This window comes from Aspergillus novofumigatus, assembly GCF_002847465.1.
Source record: "Aspergillus novofumigatus IBT 16806 chromosome Unknown P174scaffold_1, whole genome shotgun sequence".
Taxonomy (NCBI): domain Eukaryota; kingdom Fungi; phylum Ascomycota; class Eurotiomycetes; order Eurotiales; family Aspergillaceae; genus Aspergillus; species Aspergillus novofumigatus.
The window spans coordinates 2,751,145-2,769,349 of record NW_020194274.1 but is presented as its reverse complement, the minus strand read 5'-3'; the positions used below and the strand labels follow the sequence as shown (position 1 = coordinate 2,769,349).

The 18,205-nt window shown below is 50.8% G+C and overlaps 6 protein-coding genes and 1 non-coding gene across 7 annotated transcripts; 4 read left to right on the top strand and 3 right to left on the bottom strand.

The window, feature by feature from the left end:
* Positions 1–43: 43 nt before the first annotated feature.
* On the top strand, positions 44–7,388 carry tor (putative TOR pathway phosphatidylinositol 3-kinase TorA; the record flags this gene model as incomplete). The annotated part of the gene is made up of 4 exons (XM_024821902.1): positions 44–170; positions 236–1,187; positions 1,237–6,922; positions 6,999–7,388. The coding sequence occupies 4 exons, from the start codon at positions 44–46 to the stop codon at positions 7,386–7,388; spliced, it is 7,155 nt and encodes a 2,384-aa protein (XP_024687432.1).
* Positions 7,389–7,979: 591 nt separating this feature from the next.
* On the top strand, positions 7,980–9,791 carry P174DRAFT_361611 (uncharacterized protein; the record flags this gene model as incomplete). Its single annotated transcript, XM_024821798.1, has 4 exons — positions 7,980–8,263; positions 8,344–8,773; positions 8,847–8,983; positions 9,047–9,791. The coding sequence occupies 4 exons, from the start codon at positions 7,980–7,982 to the stop codon at positions 9,789–9,791; spliced, it is 1,596 nt and encodes a 531-aa protein (XP_024687431.1).
* Positions 9,792–9,933: 142 nt separating this feature from the next.
* On the bottom strand, positions 9,934–11,392 carry P174DRAFT_30818 (uncharacterized protein). Its single transcript, XM_024821642.1, has 3 exons — positions 11,340–11,392; positions 10,302–11,283; positions 9,934–10,246 (listed from the first exon to the last, which is right to left on the bottom strand). Coding segments are annotated over exons 2-3 (930 nt in total). The 5' UTR covers positions 11,230–11,283; positions 11,340–11,392; the 3' UTR covers positions 9,934–10,244.
* A 445-nt stretch (positions 11,393–11,837) lies between these two features.
* On the bottom strand, positions 11,838–11,909 carry P174DRAFT_t8. The gene has a single exon. It is a non-coding gene; the product is annotated as a tRNA-Glu (tRNA).
* A 384-nt stretch (positions 11,910–12,293) lies between these two features.
* On the top strand, positions 12,294–13,879 carry P174DRAFT_437262 (putative NAD binding Rossmann fold oxidoreductase). The gene is made up of 2 exons (XM_024826246.1): positions 12,294–13,002; positions 13,062–13,879. The coding sequence occupies exons 1-2, from the start codon at positions 12,676–12,678 to the stop codon at positions 13,800–13,802; spliced, it is 1,068 nt and encodes a 355-aa protein (XP_024687429.1). The 5' UTR covers positions 12,294–12,675; the 3' UTR covers positions 13,803–13,879.
* Positions 13,880–14,399: 520 nt separating this feature from the next.
* On the bottom strand, positions 14,400–15,626 carry P174DRAFT_30735 (inositol oxygenase). The gene is made up of 2 exons (XM_024821638.1): positions 14,625–15,626; positions 14,400–14,562 (listed from the first exon to the last, which is right to left on the bottom strand). The coding sequence occupies exons 1-2, from the start codon at positions 15,513–15,515 to the stop codon at positions 14,506–14,508; spliced, it is 948 nt and encodes a 315-aa protein (XP_024687428.1). The 5' UTR covers positions 15,516–15,626; the 3' UTR covers positions 14,400–14,505.
* A 1,219-nt stretch (positions 15,627–16,845) lies between these two features.
* Positions 16,846–18,205, top strand: P174DRAFT_437260 (putative glycerol dehydrogenase). Its single transcript, XM_024826245.1, has 5 exons — positions 16,846–17,017; positions 17,073–17,369; positions 17,423–17,655; positions 17,721–17,802; positions 17,870–18,205. Exons 1-5 carry the CDS (start codon positions 16,954–16,956, stop codon positions 18,067–18,069), a joined length of 876 nt encoding a protein of 291 aa, XP_024687427.1. The 5' UTR covers positions 16,846–16,953; the 3' UTR covers positions 18,070–18,205.

Here is an 18,205-nt window from a genome sequence, read left to right as displayed (position 1 = left end):
GAGGTTGACTTCAAATGTCCACCCTGGGGTGTGGTTTACCAACATGGCGCAAGCAGGTCCTATCACGGACATCACTCAGCGACTCTTCAGTGAGTTGAAGTCCAAGAATGAGGAGACGCGGGTAAGAGCTTCATTTGAGCTCTACGATAATGTCCTGGCTATCTCGAGAGGTAACACTTCGCACTTCGGTCGCATCCCGAACTTGGCTAATATTCAATGATTTCGAACCCCGCAGATTGGCCTCCGGAGAAGTTCCTCGAATTCTATAACGCTGTCAGTCAACGCATCGCGCAGCTCGTGGTCACCGGCAGTGACGCACATGAACGGATCGGCGGTCTTTTGGCTCTCGATCGCTTGATTGATTTCGATGGTGTCGATGCGGCTCAGAAAACCACGCGATTCGCTAGTTATCTGCGCAGCGCCTTGCGCAGCAACGACAATGCAGTGTTGGTCTATGCAGCTCGATCTTTGGGACGTTTGGCGAAGCCGGGCGGCGCTCTTACTGCAGAATTGGTCGAAAGCGAGATCCAGTCAGCATTAGAATGGCTTCAGTCTGAACGACAGGAAAGCAGGCGCTTCGCTGCTGTGCTTGTCATAAGGGAGCTTGCCAAGGGCTCGCCAACTCTTCTTTACGGCTTCGTTCCACAGATCTTCGATCTAATCTGGGTCGCTCTGCGGGACCCCAAGGTTCTTATCCGAGAAACAGCCGCGGAAGCGGTCTCTGAGTGTTTCGAGATTATAGCTGCCAGAGACGCTCAAGTCCGACAATTGTGGTTTGCAAGAATATACGAGGAAGCACTTCTGGGCCTTAGGTCAAGCAACGTGGACTCGGTACATGGATCGCTCCTAGTACTCAAGGAGCTTCTCCTCAAAGGAGCGATGTTCATGAACGAGCATTATCGGAATGCATGTGAGATTGTCCTCCGTCTAAAGGATCACCGTGACCATAAGATTCGGGCCCAAGTTGTCCAGACGATCCCTATACTCGCCTCCTACGCGCCTGTCGACTTTACAGAAACATACCTACATAGGTTCATGATTTACCTGCAGGCACAACTGAAGAGAGACAAGGAACGAGACGCAGCATTCATAGCGATTGGAAAAATCGCCAATGCAGTGGGTGCTGCCATTGCACAGTATCTTGATGGAATCATTATCTACATACGCGAAGGATTAGCCCTGAAAGCGTAAGTCTTTGTGGTCTCATGTCATTGAAAGTGAGCTAACATTTGCCAGTCGAAATCGAGCTGCTGTAAATGAAGCACCAATGTTTGAGTGCATCAGCATGCTATCTTTGGCTGTTGAGCAGGCGCTCAGTAAATACATGGAATCTTTGCTTGACCCTATATTTGCTTGCGGGTTGAGCGAATCACTGACGCAAGCGCTTGTCGACATGGCTCACTATATCCCGCCTATCAAACCTACCATTCAGGAAAAGCTCTTGGATATGCTCAGCCTGATCCTTCATGGGACACCGTTCCGTCCCCTCGGTTGCCCAGAGAGCAGGCTACCTCCCATGCCGTCATTCGCAAAGGACTTCGCTCCTCAAGAGTTGCACTCTGATGCAGAAATTGCTCTGGCGCTTCATACACTGGGGAGTTTCGATTTCTCCGGTCACATTCTCAATGAATTTGTGCGCGATGTGGCTATTAATTACGTTGAGAACGACAACCCTGAGATTCGGAAGGCTGCAGCGCTCACCTGCTGCCAGCTTTTTGTCCATGATCCGATCATCAATCAGACAAGCAGTCATTCCATACAGGTTGTCAGTGAAGTTATTGATAAATTATTGACTGTCGGGATCGGTGACCCAGACCCAGAGATCCGACGTACCGTACTATGGTCGCTGGATCGAAAATTCGACCGTCATCTCGCAAGACCAGAAAACATCCGCTGCCTGTTCTTGGCCGTAAACGACGAAGTATTTGCCGTTCGGGAAGCTGCAATTTGCATCATTGGCCGCCTTTCGAGCGTCAACCCAGCCTATGTGTTCCCGCCACTACGAAAATTGCTAGTGAATCTTCTGACAGGGCTTGGGTTCGCGAGCACAGCCCGACAGAAAGAGGAGAGTGCTCAACTCATCAGCCTATTCGTATCGAATGCGACCAAACTTATTAGGTCGTATGTCGATCCTATGGTGACAACGTTACTTCCGAAGGCGACGGATACCAACCCAGGCGTCGCCTCGACCACATTGAAAGCTGTCGGGGAACTTGCGAGTGTCGGGGGTGCGGAAATGAGAAATTACCTCCCGCAGCTCATGCCAATCATCCTGGACTCGTTGCAGGATCTCTCTTCGCATGCTAAGCGAGAGTCGGCTTTGCGGACGCTGGGCCAATTAGCCAGCAACTCTGGCTATGTCATCGATCCGTTTCTGGAATATCCTCATTTACTTGCCGTTCTCATTAATATCATCAAGACTGAGCAAACTGGGTCGCTGCGCAAAGAGACCATCAAGTTGCTGGGAATCCTTGGTGCTCTTGATCCGTACAAGTACCAACAAATCAGTGAAATCGAACCCGATGTCCACCATATCAACGAAATTCAGACAGTTTCTGATGTTGCCCTCATAATGCAGGGCCTCACGCCTTCCAACGAGGAGTATTATCCAACCGTGGTCATCCATACCTTGATGCAGAATATCTTGCGTGAGAATTCTCTCGCTCAGTACCACTCTGCGGTCATTGATGCGATTGTTACAATCTTCAAAACTCTGGGTTTGAAGTGCGTGCCGTTTTTAGGACAGATCATTCCCGGCTTCATATCGGTCATCCGAGGTTCGCCGCCTAGCCGCCTAGAATCCTACTTCAATCAGATGGCTATCTTGGTGAATATTGTTCGACAGCATATTCGAGCCTTCCTTCCGGAGATTATCGAGGTTATCCAGGAATTTTGGGATTCATCCTATCAAGTGCAAGCGACTATCTTGTCACTTGTTGAAGCGATAGCCAAGTCTCTGGAGGGTGAGTTCAAAAAGTACCTGGCAGCCATGATTCCTTCAATGTTGGACACTCTTGAGAAGGACAACACGCCTCGCCGCCAGCCTTCAGAAAGGATTCTCCACGCGTTCCTCATCTTTGGCGCCAGTGGGGAAGAATACATGCATCTGATCATCCCATCTATGGTACGGCTCTTTGAGAGAGCCCAGAATCCTCAAAGTATCAGGAAATCGGCCATCGATAGCCTCACAAAGCTGTCGCGACAAGTAAACGTCTCTGACTTTGCATCTTTGATGATTCACTCATTGGCTCGGGTTGTTGCAGGCAACGACCGGACCTTAAGACAAGCAGCCATGGACTGTATCTGTGCTCTTATCTTCCAGCTCGGCCAAGATTTCTGCCACTACATAAATCTCCTGAACAAGGTCTTGACGCATCACCAGATCAATCATGTCAATTACCAGATTCTAGTTTCCAAGCTCCAAAAGGGCGATCCGCTGCCACAGGACTTGAATCCCGATGAGACTACGGGTACACTGGCGGATGAATCTAGCTATTCTGACATCGGCCAGAAGAAGATGGTTGTGAATCAGCAACATCTGAAGAATGCTTGGGATGCCTCTCAAAAGTCAACGCGTGAAGACTGGCAGGAATGGATACGAAGATTCAGCGTGGAGCTTTTGAAAGAATCACCTTCACCAGCACTCCGAGCATGCGCCAGTTTGGCTGGTATCTACCTGCCATTAGCAAGGGACCTCTTTAACGCAGCATTTGTATCCTGCTGGACGGAGCTGTACGATCAGTATCAAGAAGAGCTAGTACGCTCAATTGAGAAGGCTCTTACTTCACCCAATATCCCTCCTGAGATACTCCAAATACTTCTCAATCTTGCTGAGTTTATGGAGCATGATGATAAGGCTCTTCCCATTGATATTCGTACACTTGGCAAGTACGCCGCAAAGTGTCATGCATTTGCCAAGGCACTCCATTATAAAGAGCTGGAATTCGAGCAAGACCAGAACTCCGGCGCCGTGGAGGCTCTGATCACCATTAACAACCAGCTTCAGCAGTCTGACGCCGCTATTGGTATCCTTCGCAAAGCCCAAGCCTACAGGGATGTAGAGCTGAAGGAGACATGGTTTGAGAAACTTCAGCGATGGGAGGAGGCACTTGCTGCTTACAAACGCCGTGAGAAAATTGATCCAGACTCGTTTGGTGTCACTATGGGCAAAATGCGGTGCCTGCATGCGCTTGGCGAGTGGAAGGTATTATCTGACCTCGCCCAAGAGAAGTGGAACCAGGCTTCGCTAGAACATCGCAGAGCCATTGCTCCCCTTGCAGCAGCAGCAGCATGGGGACGGGGTCAATGGGAGCTGATGGATTCCTACTTGGGTGTGATGAAAGAGCAATCCCCGGATAGGTCTTTCTTCGGTGCAATTCTCGCGATCCATCGAAATCAATTTGACGAGGCGACAATGTACATTGAGAAAGCTCGGAACGGCCTCGACACGGAACTATCAGCTTTACTCGGAGAGTCATATAACCGTGCCTACAACGTTGTCGTCCGTGTTCAGATGCTTGCTGAATTGGAGGAGATCATCACCTACAAACAGAACATTGGGGACCCTGAGAAGCAGGAGTCAATGCGTCAGACATGGAACAAGAGGTTGCTCGGCTGCCAACAGAACGTTGAAGTATGGCAACGCATGCTCAAGGTCAGGGCGCTCGTCACTTCACCCCGCGAAAACCTTGATATGTGGATCAAATTTGCCAACCTCTGCCGTAAATCCAATCGCATGGGACTTGCCGAGCGATCTCTTGCATCTTTGGAGACTGTTGTCACTGACAACAATGGCACAAGGACTATCGCTCCTCCCGAAGTGACCTACGCTCGCTTGAAATTCAATTGGGCTACTGGTCGCCAGCGTGAAGCTCTTCAGATGCTAAAAGAATTCACAGCAAATCTGACGGATGACTTGAATCGCTTTAACACGCTCATGGTATCACAGTCCGATCATAACGGAATCAATGGTGTCAACGGAATTACAGAGGCAAATCATGCGGATATGATGGGTCTCCGTGAACGTATTGGCGATGTAGCCAAGTTCCGCAAGCTGCTTTCTAAGAGTTATCTTAGGCAGGGAGAGTGGCAGACAACTTTGCAACGAGGCGACTGGAAGCCCGAACACGTTCGCGAGGTTCTTGGCGCATATTCTGCTGCCACGAAATACAACCGCGACTCGTACAAAGCCTGGCATTCCTGGGCTTTGGCCAACTTCGAAGTCGTGACAACGATTGCCGGTCAGACAAGCAGGGACGGGAGTATCAAGCCCGTAGTCCCTGGCCATATTGTGACAGAGCATGTCATACCTGCCATTGGAGGCTTCCTCAGATCAATCGCTTTGTCGTCCACCTCGTCTCTCCAGGATACCCTGAGACTGCTGACTCTTTGGTTCAATTACGGCGGTGACCAAGAAGTTAATAATGTTGTCACAGAAGGCTTCACCGCAGTGAACATTGACACCTGGCTTGCGGTAACTCCACAACTCATCGCTCGTATCAACCAGCCAAACCTCAAGGTCCGAACCGCTGTTCATCGCCTCCTGGCCGAAGTGGGCAAGGCCCATCCGCAGGCGCTGGTGTACCCATTAACCGTTGCGATGAAATCGCACATTACCCGCCGTTCTCAATCCGCCAGCACCATTATGGATAGTATGCGGCAGCACAGTGCTACTTTAGTCGAGCAAGCCGATCTTGTCAGTCATGAATTGATTCGAGTCGCGGTTCTGTGGCACGAACTCTGGCATGAAGGCTTGGAGGAAGCCTCTCGACTCTACTTCGGTGACCATGATGTGGAGGGCATGTTTGCAACTCTGGCGCCACTGCATGACATGCTTGACAAGGGTGCGGAAACGCTGCGTGAGGTTTCTTTCGCCCAGGCGTTTGGACGGGATCTTGCAGAAGCGAAGCACTATTGTATGCTGTATCGTGAGACGGAAGAAATTGGCGATCTCAACCAAGCTTGGGATCTCTACTATACTGTATTCCGCAAGATCAGCCGGCAGCTCCCACAGTTGTCGACTCTTGACCTCAAATACGTCTCTCCCAGGCTCAAGGACTGTCATGACCTTGCCCTTGCTGTTCCCGGAACCTACCAGAGTGGCAAACCAATCATCCGGATCATCAGCTTTGATCCTATATTGCACGTGCTTCAAACTAAGAAGCGACCTCGACGCATGACTCTGAAGGGAAGCAACGGAAGCTCCTACATGTATGCCCTTAAGGGACATGAGGACATTCGGCAAGACGAGAGAGTCATGCAGTTGTTCGGACTTGTGAACACCTTACTTGATAACGATGGCGAAAGCTTCAAGCGACATCTTTCCGTCCAGCGTTTCCCTGCAATCCCCTTGTCTCAGAACTCCGGTCTGATAGGATGGGTTTGCAACAGCGATACATTACATGCGCTGATCAAAGAGTACCGTGAAAGTCGCCGCATCCTACTCAATATCGAACATCGTATTATGCTGCAGATGGCGCCAGATTATGACAATCTCACTCTGATGCAAAAGGTCGAGGTCTTCGGATACGCCATGGACAACACTACTGGAAAGGATCTGTATCGTGTTCTATGGCTCAAAAGTAAGAGTTCCGAGGCCTGGCTTGAGCGTCGGACGAATTATACAAGATCTCTGGGAGTCATGTCGATGGTGGGCTATATTCTGGGTCTGGGTGACCGTCATCCGTCCAACCTTCTGCTGGAGCGCGCCACCGGAAGAGTGGTCCATATCGATTTCGGTGACTGCTTCGAGGTGGCAATGCACCGTGAGAAGTATCCAGAGAGGGTGCCCTTCCGGTTAACTCGCATGTTGACTTTCGCCATGGAAGTCAGCAATATCGAGGGAAGCTACCGTATCACTTGCGAGGCTGTTATGCGCGTGATCAGAGACAACAAGGATTCCCTTATGGCCGTTCTGGAAGCAGTACGTTTTGTCACTTTTTTAACTCAATATTTCACGAGATGGTATTTTGAAACTAACATTTGATTTTTTACTATAGTTCATTCACGATCCCTTGATCAACTGGCGTCTGAACATTCGCGAGTCACCAGAACGGCCGCCGTTCAGCACTGAGCGCCGACAGTCGATTACGTCCGTCATGAATCTTGAACATGGCGTTCAGCCCAGCAATTTCTCCCGTCACCGTCGCCCATCCATTCTCGACGGTGGTATCCTCGATGTCCAGGAGGGCATTCCGCCCGAAGCCCGTGAGGCACAGAATGCACGAGCAGTGCAGGTGCTTGCTCGGGTCAAGGAGAAGCTCACAGGTAGAGACTTCAAGCCCACTGAAGAGCTCAATGTGAGTGATCAAGTGGACAAACTTCTCGCGCAGGCAACGAGCGTGGAGAACATATGTCAGCATTGGATTGGATGGTGTAGTTTCTGGTGATCTTCCTTTTGCAGTCTGAATTTTCTGGAGTCTTATAATGGCGCGCATCGTGTTACGGTGGATTCTTGCACGGCGTTGATATTCCCCCTTTCTTCCCCTTTTTTGTATGTATGTCTTCTTGCCGTTATTACGTTTTTCTCTTCCGACTCTTCCGACTCTTCCGACTCTTCTCGACTGCCTCATTCTCGATGCTGCGTCGTCGTAAGCAGTTTTCCCGAGGAAATGGGGACATTCAGGGATCTGTATGTGGTTTAATGATTGTTGACACTCGCACGGAGTAGAGCAGCATAAATGTCCTGCGATAGACATCATTACAGTTGTGAATCTTTAAAGCTATTTGAATCAACTGTTCTCCTGCAGTTCGTTTCGACCGACTGTTCTATGAGTGGCACTTGCATGAGCATCCACTCACAAGCCGAGGTCGCCAGCGGTCCGTGACTTCAGCTTCCACCAAAGAAGCGGAGAAATTCTGGGCAATTCATTTCGTTTCCTTCTGCATCCTCACCTCTCCTCTGTCTCATCCCTCTGTTCGCGACTCTATTCCAAGCGGTGAAGCATCTATTTTGATGCTTACCCGAAGTCGATGAAACCATGACGCCCGCCGACGCAGACGCTCATCCTCTCGTTCGCAACGCTCTCCGCATCACCCTGAGCGCCAAGGAATACAAGCTCCTCCACGAATACATCATCCAGCGCACACCTCCTTCCATCCAAGACAATGCTCCCTCGCCATCTCGATATGAAACCATCGTCCGATCAAAGAACAAGCACAATGAAGCCGCGCTGCGGGCCTCCCTGCGAGTCTTCCTAGTCTCCGGCGGAGTACTGAAGCTCGTAGAAGCCATCGTCCGCCGCATCCAAGGTGATCTGTCCAAGTAAGTTGTGCAACATCGCCGGAACAAAATCCAGAATGTTAGTAAAGAGCGCTAACACTGACGCTTTGCTCCAATGCTAGGAAGAAACCCCGCTCCTCAATCCTGCACTCCCCCAACTTCCGTCTCTCCCTCTCGCTCTCCCTTGTCGTCCTCCTCCACCGTTTCCTCCATCGCTTCTTCGTCAAGCTCCGCACAAACCTTCGCACAGATGACGCGAGGCCGTTCCGCGAGCGTAACCCGCGCGTCTCAAGGGCGCTGACGTCGCGGTATGCCCCTGCCGTCGGGGCAAGTATGGCCGGTTTCGCGCTGGGCATCTGTCCGCAGACGCAGTTGCGGATTACGGCGGCTATTTATGCGGGGACGCGAACGATGGAGTTTGTGTTCAATGCGCTGGACGAGAAAGGGTGGTTTGGGGACCGGCCTTGGTGGTTCGGGAGCTGGTTGTTGATGCCTGTGTCGTGTGCGCAGCTGTTCCACGCGTTTGTTTTTGATCGCGAGACTGTGCCCAAGGTATGTTCTCTGCGTGTTTGCGGACTCTATGAGAGCTTCTGGCCTGAGAAGGCATTTACTGATTGATGCTTAGTGGCTCGGAAACATTCTGTTCAGATTGTCCCCCAGCTACATCCGCGGTCGACCAGAGACTCTACCGGCGGGATTTCCATGGCCGGACAAGGAAGCTGTGGTCGATTCACTGGCAAATATTGCCAGGTTGCGATGGCCGTGAGTCCTGCATTACTATGGAAGGCATATGGTATGCAATTTACTAATTCTATAACGCGACAGAGCATTTATTTCGCCGATTCTGCACCCTGCCGACCCGAATACTCTGCCATCGGCAGTCAAGTTCATTTCACCTATAACTGGGCCCGCGCACCCATCTATTTCTAACCTGGCATGTGCTTTGCTTCACCCGAGCAGCCCCAGCTGCGGCACAGCATTCCTGCATCATATTCTCCTCTCAGTGCCACCCCTAGCTCGGTTCCTGACTACCGTCACCCTGGCACTATCGGTGCTCAAATTCAAGACAATCTTGTCTCACCCAATCTCGGCGGTGAATAACCTTTCAAAGAAGATCATCAAGCTGACAGCCATTCTGTCCGCTGCGGCTGGGTCTGCATGGGGCACCTTGTGTCTCTGGAATGCTATCCTGCCACGCTCCGTCCTCCCCACGAAGCGCTTCTTCCTCAGCGGTGCAGTTGCAGGCATGCCATTTGCCTTCTTAGAAAACAGTCGTAGCATCTTCATGTACTTCTTCCGGCTGGCCGTGCGCTCGAAGTGGGATGTTGGTGTCAAACATGGCCTTTGGAAAGGCTGGAAGGGTGGAGACTTGTGGATCATTGTCCTCGCCTGGGCGGTCATGGGCTCTTTGCTGGAGAACAGACCATCCGCTGTCCAGGGCAAAGGTGTCAGAAAGTCTTTGGCGTGGTTGCGAGGAGATGGTTTCGTTGACCCTGTGGAGGCTGCGGCGAAGAAGAAGGCCAAGAAGGCATCTACTCAGAAGCAATCTGGCAATGAGTCACGAGGGTGATGTACTCGAAGCCGTGGTCTTGAGCGTCCTTTTTCCCATCAATTCGCATATGCACTGCTCCCACTTCACTTGACTCCTGTTTCGCTTTCGATTCTCTTGCTCCTTGGCGATATGTTTCTGTATCTTAGTCCCATAGCGATGAATATGTGTTACGTCTAGGCATTCTGAACAACAACCATCGTAAGGGATATGATGAAAGGCGATCTGCGCTCAGGCGAATAGAGTGTGTTAGAATGTGAGTGAACTTTTCACATCGGCAGCTGGTCTTTCGATACCACTATGATACCCAAATAGCCCGGCACTGCGTCAGGAGCATCAATTATTGCATTCCTGTGAGCCTTAGCTGTTCCTCAACGTATTCTTGCTTGACCACAAGAGGGGACGAGCGCGGGAAGCATTGTTCGCAGAGGAAGGCGAAGGTAGCGGAGGCGTTGATTGGTTTTGTACATCTTCTCCTGCTGGCCTCCGGTTAGTGACCCTGACATTCAGGCTATATGTAATCACGCTCACATTGTGCAACCAAATAAAAAACAGGATCCCGGCCACCTTCGGCATGGATCTGCGAGTTTATCGCACCACGCCACTGACTTTGAGTCGACAATGGTATCGTGATCGGTGGTAGGCCCAGCGAGCGAGACACCACGTTCGCTGGAGGGCGATATTCCAAACGATGCGCAGTAAAGTCATAGCCACATTGCGCCTCAACTATCGAGAGCCAATGGTCAAAGTCCAAGTCAATGAGCCGCGGGATGAAATCGATTTTGCGCGATTCTGGGGTTGTAAGAAGGTCTTGCATCGAGCAAAGGCCATGCTGAGCGGGATTCACTTCGTTCAGAACCCATATGTTCCGGGAGAGTAAATCTGGCAGGGGAGGTTGGAGTGGAGCAGCTTGAGTCGGTGTTGTCCTGGCTTTTTTGCTCGGGGGCTCGGCGACAGTCTCCTCCTGCACAGGGACTGCAGGCCCGGCCTCTTCGACTGTATTGGCATGCTGCTCAACCACATTGCTGGGAATACTGCTGATGGGCCGATCCACCTCACGATTATCCTCCCGTTCGACTCTCTGACTTGCGGGGACAACGCTGCTGCCCTGGTCGACGGTGCTCGATGGGTGTTCGACGGCCTGGCTCGGTCTTCCGCGTGCCGCAAGATAATGTACATGTTCGTTCTTGATCTTATAGGCCATCCCCATTAGCCCGTCCATCCGGGTCTTGTTGAAACAGGCATCTTGGACGAAGCCGGGCAGTCGGTGCAAGTTCGACTGTATCCACTCTTGCAGTTCCGTTCTGGCAGCCTTCGACTTGTACCCTTTGTCCAATTTGCCATGCGCGCTCATCAACTGCGTCAGGACGCGCCTCAACTCGTGGATCTCCTTGTCCGTCCCGCCCAAATACGTGGCAAATAACTTTTGGTTCCAGTTACGGGGACGCGGCGAGTCCATGCCGGGTATTGCGAGGTGACTGTACGAGGGGCCGAAGATTGAGAGATGAGGAATCTATAGACATGTGAGTGAGATAATTCATCTTGATTTCTCGAACAATCATTACTGACCTACCTAGAACGAAGAAATGGCGGCTCGTGCACACAGCTTTGAAGAAGCTAAGCTCTGCTCTTACTCCAACCAGGACGCGACGGATGACGCGTGGGTAAGAGTTTATGCGCCGAATGGAAGAGATTCTTTCGTGAGAGCTGAAAGCAATTCAGAACGCCATCACAATGTATCACCAGAGTCTGTCCAATCAGGACCTTTAATTGACGAAAGACGAGTAGAGCGTTCAAAGACCGCACCCATACTGCTAGAACGATCCAAACCATGCGGACAGCTCTGCGGGGAATGGAGAAAGTCCGGCGGTGAGCATGTGAAAGGCCATGCCACTGGCAGGAGATATCTGGCTCTGTCCATACTTTTGAGTCCTAGGCAGAATACTGGTTAACTATGCAGTGATGTTGATTCATTGTAGGCTCGTGGCACAATGGGAGCATCAATGAGACAATGAACGCACCATTTGGCCAGTTGATAGGAAGATGAACAAAAACAAAAGCACTGTATTCCGTTGCGGGGAATCGAACCCCGATCTCCTGTGTGAAAGACAGGTATGATAGCCGTTACACTACAACGGAGCAATGATAGGCTTCATTATCTCGACATAGCTCTAAGGAGTATGTCTGAAAAAAAGGCAGTAACGTCGCTGCTCTTGTGCCTCTATCATGGCGACTAGCGCATCGTCCCATTGCTTATGCTCAAGTCCCAACCAGGATCGATTAGCTGACAAACAGCATCAAGGATTGTTGAATGGCTCAAGCTCTTGTCAGCTCTCCATAGATCGCAACTTAAGGCACCACGGAGGAGATCATACCCATAGCGCATCCTGAAGCGGGGAAAGTTGCTTGATTCAGGCATCCGCTGGAGCAAATCGGCAATGGAAGCTCTTTTCCGACCTTTTCCCCGCTGGTGCTCCAAAGTGGATAACTACTCTGGAACAATCTGGATACTACTCCAATAATGTAGCACTGCCGGAAGTCATTATTCAGATCTGGGTTCCTATTTCCTGGTCCAAAGCTCATCAGTAATGGAAATGCCAGAGGACTTTCTCGCCTATTTGGGCCTTTTGACCTCTCCAACCTGAGTTGCACGAGTTCTCCTCCTTGTGTGGGGTAAGAGACTTCGGTGTCGCCTGTCCAACAATCAGACGCAGGAGACATAGCGGTCTGCAGTTCTTAGAGCATAGAAAGGATCTCCTGGCTGATTTAAGTCTTCTTGCTCGTCCCTGATCTGGGTGTGTTTCTTTCCATTATTCTCGTCCTTCACTGACCAATTGACCTGAAATCTACCAATTTCAACCTTGCACAGCCTATTATCTCACTCATCCTTTTCTCTCCTCCCAAAATGTCCGTCAGAAAGTTGAAGGTTGGCTGCGCAGGTCTCGGTCGCATGGGCAAGCGCCATGCCCTGAACTTTTTGGAGCGCACGCCGCGAGCAGAATTGGTTGCTGCCAGCTCCCCGGACGATGCAGAACTAGAGTGGGCAAAGGTTCACCTTGCCCCCTTCGGAGTGAAGCTGTACAAAAATTACGACGACATGCTCAAGCACGAAGGCCTCGAAGCTGTCGTTGTGGCTTCTGCCACTGCCGTGCACGCGGAACAGGCAATCAAAGCTATGGACGCCAACAAGCATGTCCTCTGCGAGAAGCCGCTGTCCACAAGTGTTGAGATTGTAAGATCCTTTGCACCCTTTTTTGTCCTGCAACTTTCAGCTGACACTTAGCCTGCCAGTCACAAACCGTCCTCGACGCAGCCGCCCGAAAGCCCGAACTCAAGGTCATGTGCGGGTTCTCCCGGCGATTCGACGCTTCATACCGCGACGCGCACAAGAAGATGACCCAGGGCTCCATCGGCTCGCCGTCCGTGATGCGCAGCCAGACCTGCGACAAGCTCGACCCCACCGGCTTCTTCGTTGCCTACGCGGAGTTCTCCGGCGGCATCTTCGTCGACTGTTCGATCCACGATATCGATCTGGCGCTCTGGTTCTTCGGCCAGGACAGCAAGGTCAAGTCCGTCTCAGCCGTGGGCATCACGGCGGTAGAGCCGGACCTCCGCAAACACAACGACCGCGATAACGCGGTGGGTCTGGTCGAGTTCTACAATGGCAAGATTGCGTACTTCTACGCCTCGCGCATGATGGCAGCGGGCCAGGAAGATACCACCGAGATCATCGGCACCCGGGGCAAGCTCTCGGTCAACACTCAGCCGGCCATGAACCATGTCAACATCTTCGACAGCACCGGCGTGCGTCGAGAGATTCCGCAGAACTACTACGACCGTTTTGAGTACGCATTCGTCACGGAGGCTAACGAGTTCACGGCCGCATGCCTGGACAACAAAGACGTCCCTGTGAAGCTCGAGGGTGCTGTCCAAGCTGTTCGGATAGGATGCGCTCTCCAAGAATCTCTGATTACCGGTCAGAAGATTTTCTTTGATGAAGCCGGCAATCGTGTCGATAAGCCGAGGCTTTAAACCATTGATCTATTTCTGGTAATTGCATGATTGCATAGTATATAGATTAGACATCAATTTACGAACTGAACTACGAGACGCCTTTGGGATACTTCGTGTCCTACCAATGATAACCCCTTTATCTGAAGATCAAATTTAAATCTCTGCAACACAGACTTGTCCTCTCGTCAATTTGCCACAAAGACTACCTCTCGTAGATCGTAGGGGAAAAGAGATTTCATCGTTTATTCCCCGCCACCCACCCGGAACCTTATTTCCGAGACCCCGTTTCGTCGACAACATGCAATGGGATGCATTAGATACAAAAGCATATGAAGTCATATATGCTGAAAAGCAAGAGCTGTGCATATCAGGGATTATTCCTATGCTTGCCACGTAAAACGAATACTACAATCACGAAGTAGATCTTGCAATAAAGAAAAGGTCATTGAAGTATTTTTCTGCTTGTATACAAGAGAGAGTAGAACTGCATTAAACTGTGCCTGCAGCTAATCTAGAGTCCTCGCTCAGGAGGGCAGGTAACAAAGACAAAACATCTATTAAATGTCGAAGAAGCATGCATGCATGTAATCGCATGTAATCAAGTCGTAAAATCATCCATCGCTTTCGTCAAATGAGGGAGAAGGTGTATGAAAGAATGAAAACGGAACGCCGAAATCCAAATGAGATGAACATTTTTTTCAAGATGCAAGACGACAGATGTCTACCACTTGATCACCTTCTTTGGGAAGAACTCGTCGATGAGGTCGAGGTAGTAGGGCTGTGAAATATGTGTTAGCTTATATGACTCTGGATGTGGAATGCGAGGATGGATAAGCTCACCTTCAATTCTTCGACTGACGGGACATCGTCGCTCTTGCTGTATAGATCGTAGGGGTTGAAGGCCTTAACGGCTTGGAGCATCTTCTGGTCCTTCTCGTTCATGAACTCATGGTAGGCGCCAGCCTGGTGCCAGGGGTAGAAGGAGTGGTAACGGATCATGGCAAGGGCTTCATCAGGGAGGCTGGACTGGTCCTTGACCACGTGGTAGAGGTACTCATCGTGACCCCAGGAGAGCATGATGTTGTCAAGACCGCAGCCAGGGTTGTAAATTCCGTACTTGGTGCCATATATCTCATGGTCGTAGTCGGGGTTCTCTTTGAAAGACTCTTTTCCGTAGATAATGCGGTCGTCGAATGCGCAGCCCACTGGGAAGGTGTCTCCGACAACATCCCACTGTCCCTGAGCGTCGAAGAAATAGAGGAGCTTGCCAAGGTCGTGGATGAGACCGGTCAGCTGCATCCATCTGGGCTTTCCATCGCGACGGATGGCCTCGGCTGACTGTAGCAGATGGTCGATCTGCGAGAGGCTGGTGTCCGGATCAGACTCGTCAATGAGAGTGTTCAGCTTCTCCATGGCCTCCCAGATGGTCATCTCAGCGCGGGTCTTGGAGTGGAAGTCATTGCGAGCCTTGAGGTTATAGGCAACTGTCTGCTTTGTGTGTTGTTCGCGATAGAAGTTCTTCACGCGGTCGCAAGCATCCTCGTACTGCCGGAATTGAGACTTGTCCTTGTTCTTGTCGAACTCTGATTCTTCATACAATCCGCGTTCTTTTTTCATCTCGTCCTTGAGGACGTTGACCGTGTCGATAGCGTCGGACAGGTCTTCGAGTGCCTGTCCATCGCGCTTGGTGTTGAACGCCGCGGGTTCGGGGCTCATCGCAACTGGTGCCATTGTGTGTAGATAAAGAAGGCTAGATGAAAGAACTCTTTTGTACTGCTTCTTGATCAAGATTGAGATGGATGGAACGGGTGATGGTGCTTTGGAAGAAAGGAAGAAGAGATGCAATGGGTGTCGCGATGTTGTTATATGATCGATGGAGAGTATTCACTGCTCAGTAGCAGTGGCCGGGTATATAGGCACCTTATTTACTGTTCAGCACGAATACCAATAGATTCAACGCCACGTGCCCGTGGGAATCCATGACCCGACGTGAATACATGCTGAAAATTTCCTGAAACGGAACCCACAACGGTGAATATGGACTGATTCGACAAAAGTCTGACTGGGAGTAGCATGAACGCACGGATTCTGGCTTCCGCATATTCGAGAATCCATGACAATCTGATTAGCTCCAGACAAATCTCCACAGCTGCAAGGATAGGGCAGATCGAAGACATAGATCTGGACCAGGGGGTTCAGGGACAGCCATTCAGTCTGGAGTATGCGGGCATTAGTGGAGACGCCGCGTAAATCATGCTGACCATTGTTGAGTATATCTGGCTCGGTACTGGCCCATGTTCCATGTCTGCTGACTTCATAACCGCGGGGCAAAGTTCGGATGTCGGCCGTTGTGGCCACAGTCTTAAGGATTCTGGTTTCCGAGAACCATTGCTGCATTCTTCCCGAGTCCCTGGATGTGTTTATGATGATGACAGACTCCGCGTGGGGTGGACGGGGTTAATCCATGGATTGGCACGGCCCCAGAACATCATTCGTTTATAACGGAATTCTCTGCTATTTCTTGAATTCTCCTCAACCTTCGTCCCACTGTCAAATTCCGTTGACTTTTGTCTTTGTTTCTGCCCTGATAACAATTCACATGGTCTGGCGGGGTGGAAGTGAACAGTTCTCTGACCCTTGTCAGCTCTCAATGAGAGACTGCAGCATCAGCAGATGGCTCATCTAGTTAGTTAGATCTTGTCTGCTGAGTCCGCAGAGGTCAGAAAATGGCGATAGTAAGATGACTGGGGACAGCCAGCGGAGGGAGACTGGAAATTCTCGTCATCCACCATGTCCATCGATCATTCTGTAGCAGATCATAGACAGCTGACGTATAACTTGTAAGCCTCTCACAAAAGTAATAATTCTCATAATAATGATATCTTCGGTAGAGATGATGCCATTCATCTCGGGAATTGTCGCCGTAAAGATAGACCGACCCCACGCTGGTGCTGATTGATGGAGAAACTCCGGCGTCTGGTCCGTCCGCTTTGGCGCGCGGGGTGTCCTTTATACCTATGAGGGGCAGCTATTCTCCTACGTGTCTGAATCCTGATCCTTTCCACTCTTTGACACTCTTCGTTCCTTTCTCGTTCTTGTCTCATTATCTACAATATCAAAGAACAATATTGCGCCCTTTCACTTCCATCGTCACTTGAAAAGAATCATCATGGCTGTATACGAAACTCGCTTCAAGCTCAACACTGGTGCGGAGATCCCCGCCTTGGGTCTGGGTATGTTGTTCCCCCACGTTCGTCCGCAGTGAACAGGCAAGCTTATTCAAGACAGGAACATGGCAATCGAAGCCTGGAGAGGTTGAGAGGGCTGTCAGTCATGCTATCTCGGTGGGATACAGACACATCGACACTGCCTACTGCTACCAGAACGAAACAGAGGTCGGCAATGGCATCAAAGAGGCGCTGCAATCTGGAAAGGTCAAGCGTGAGGATCTTTTTGTCACCACCAAGCTGTGGTGCACATACCATACACGCGTCGAAGAGGCTCTGGACAAGAGCTTGAAGAACCTGGGCTTGGACTACGTTGATCTCTACCTGATGCACTGGCCCTTGGCCATGAACCCTGAGGGTAAGAACGTTACAGCTCTTTGACAACCACAGAGGAGACTAATGGTTTTAAAGGAAACCATGAGCTGTTCCCCAAGCACCCCGATGGCTCCCGGGACATCGTCCACTCCCACTCCCACATCACCACCTGGAAGAGCATGGAGAAGCTGCTGGCTACCGGCAAAACCAAGGCTATCGGTGTCTCCAACTACAGCAAGAGGTACCTCGAGCAGCTACTGCCCGAGGTGACTGTTGTTCCGGCCGTCAACCAGATCGAGAACCACCCATCTCTTCCTCAACAGGAGATTGTAGATTTCTGCAAGGAGAAGGGGATTCACATCACCGCATACAGCCCTCTGGGAAGCACAGGAAGCCCTTGTTTACCGCAGAGCCCATTGTCGCGGTTGCGAAGAAGAGAGGAGCCAGCCCGGCCAGCGTTCTCCTCAGCTGGCACAGTACGTTTCCATTGCCAATTACAATTTCCCTTCTTGTCTGCAACCCACTAACAATCTACTGCAATAGTCGCCCGTGGATCTTCTGTTCTGGCCAAGTCCGTCACTCCTTCCCGTATCGAAGAGAACCGCACCAGCCTGATCAAGCTCGACGATGAGGACATGGCTACGATCGCCAAGTACACAAACGAACTCGCCGAGAAGAAGGCCTTCCAGCGATTCGTCTATCCTCCTTTCGGTGTTGATTTTGGCTTCCCGGATAAGTCGTAAGCGGCTTTCTTCCTATCGCCGCCCTAGACCGAGCAACGCGGTTGTACTGTCAACGAAGATTGTATATAATGAATAAACAGTGGTCCTTGCATGTCTAGAATCTAGCATTGTATAGAGAGAAGCTCGTACAGATCAG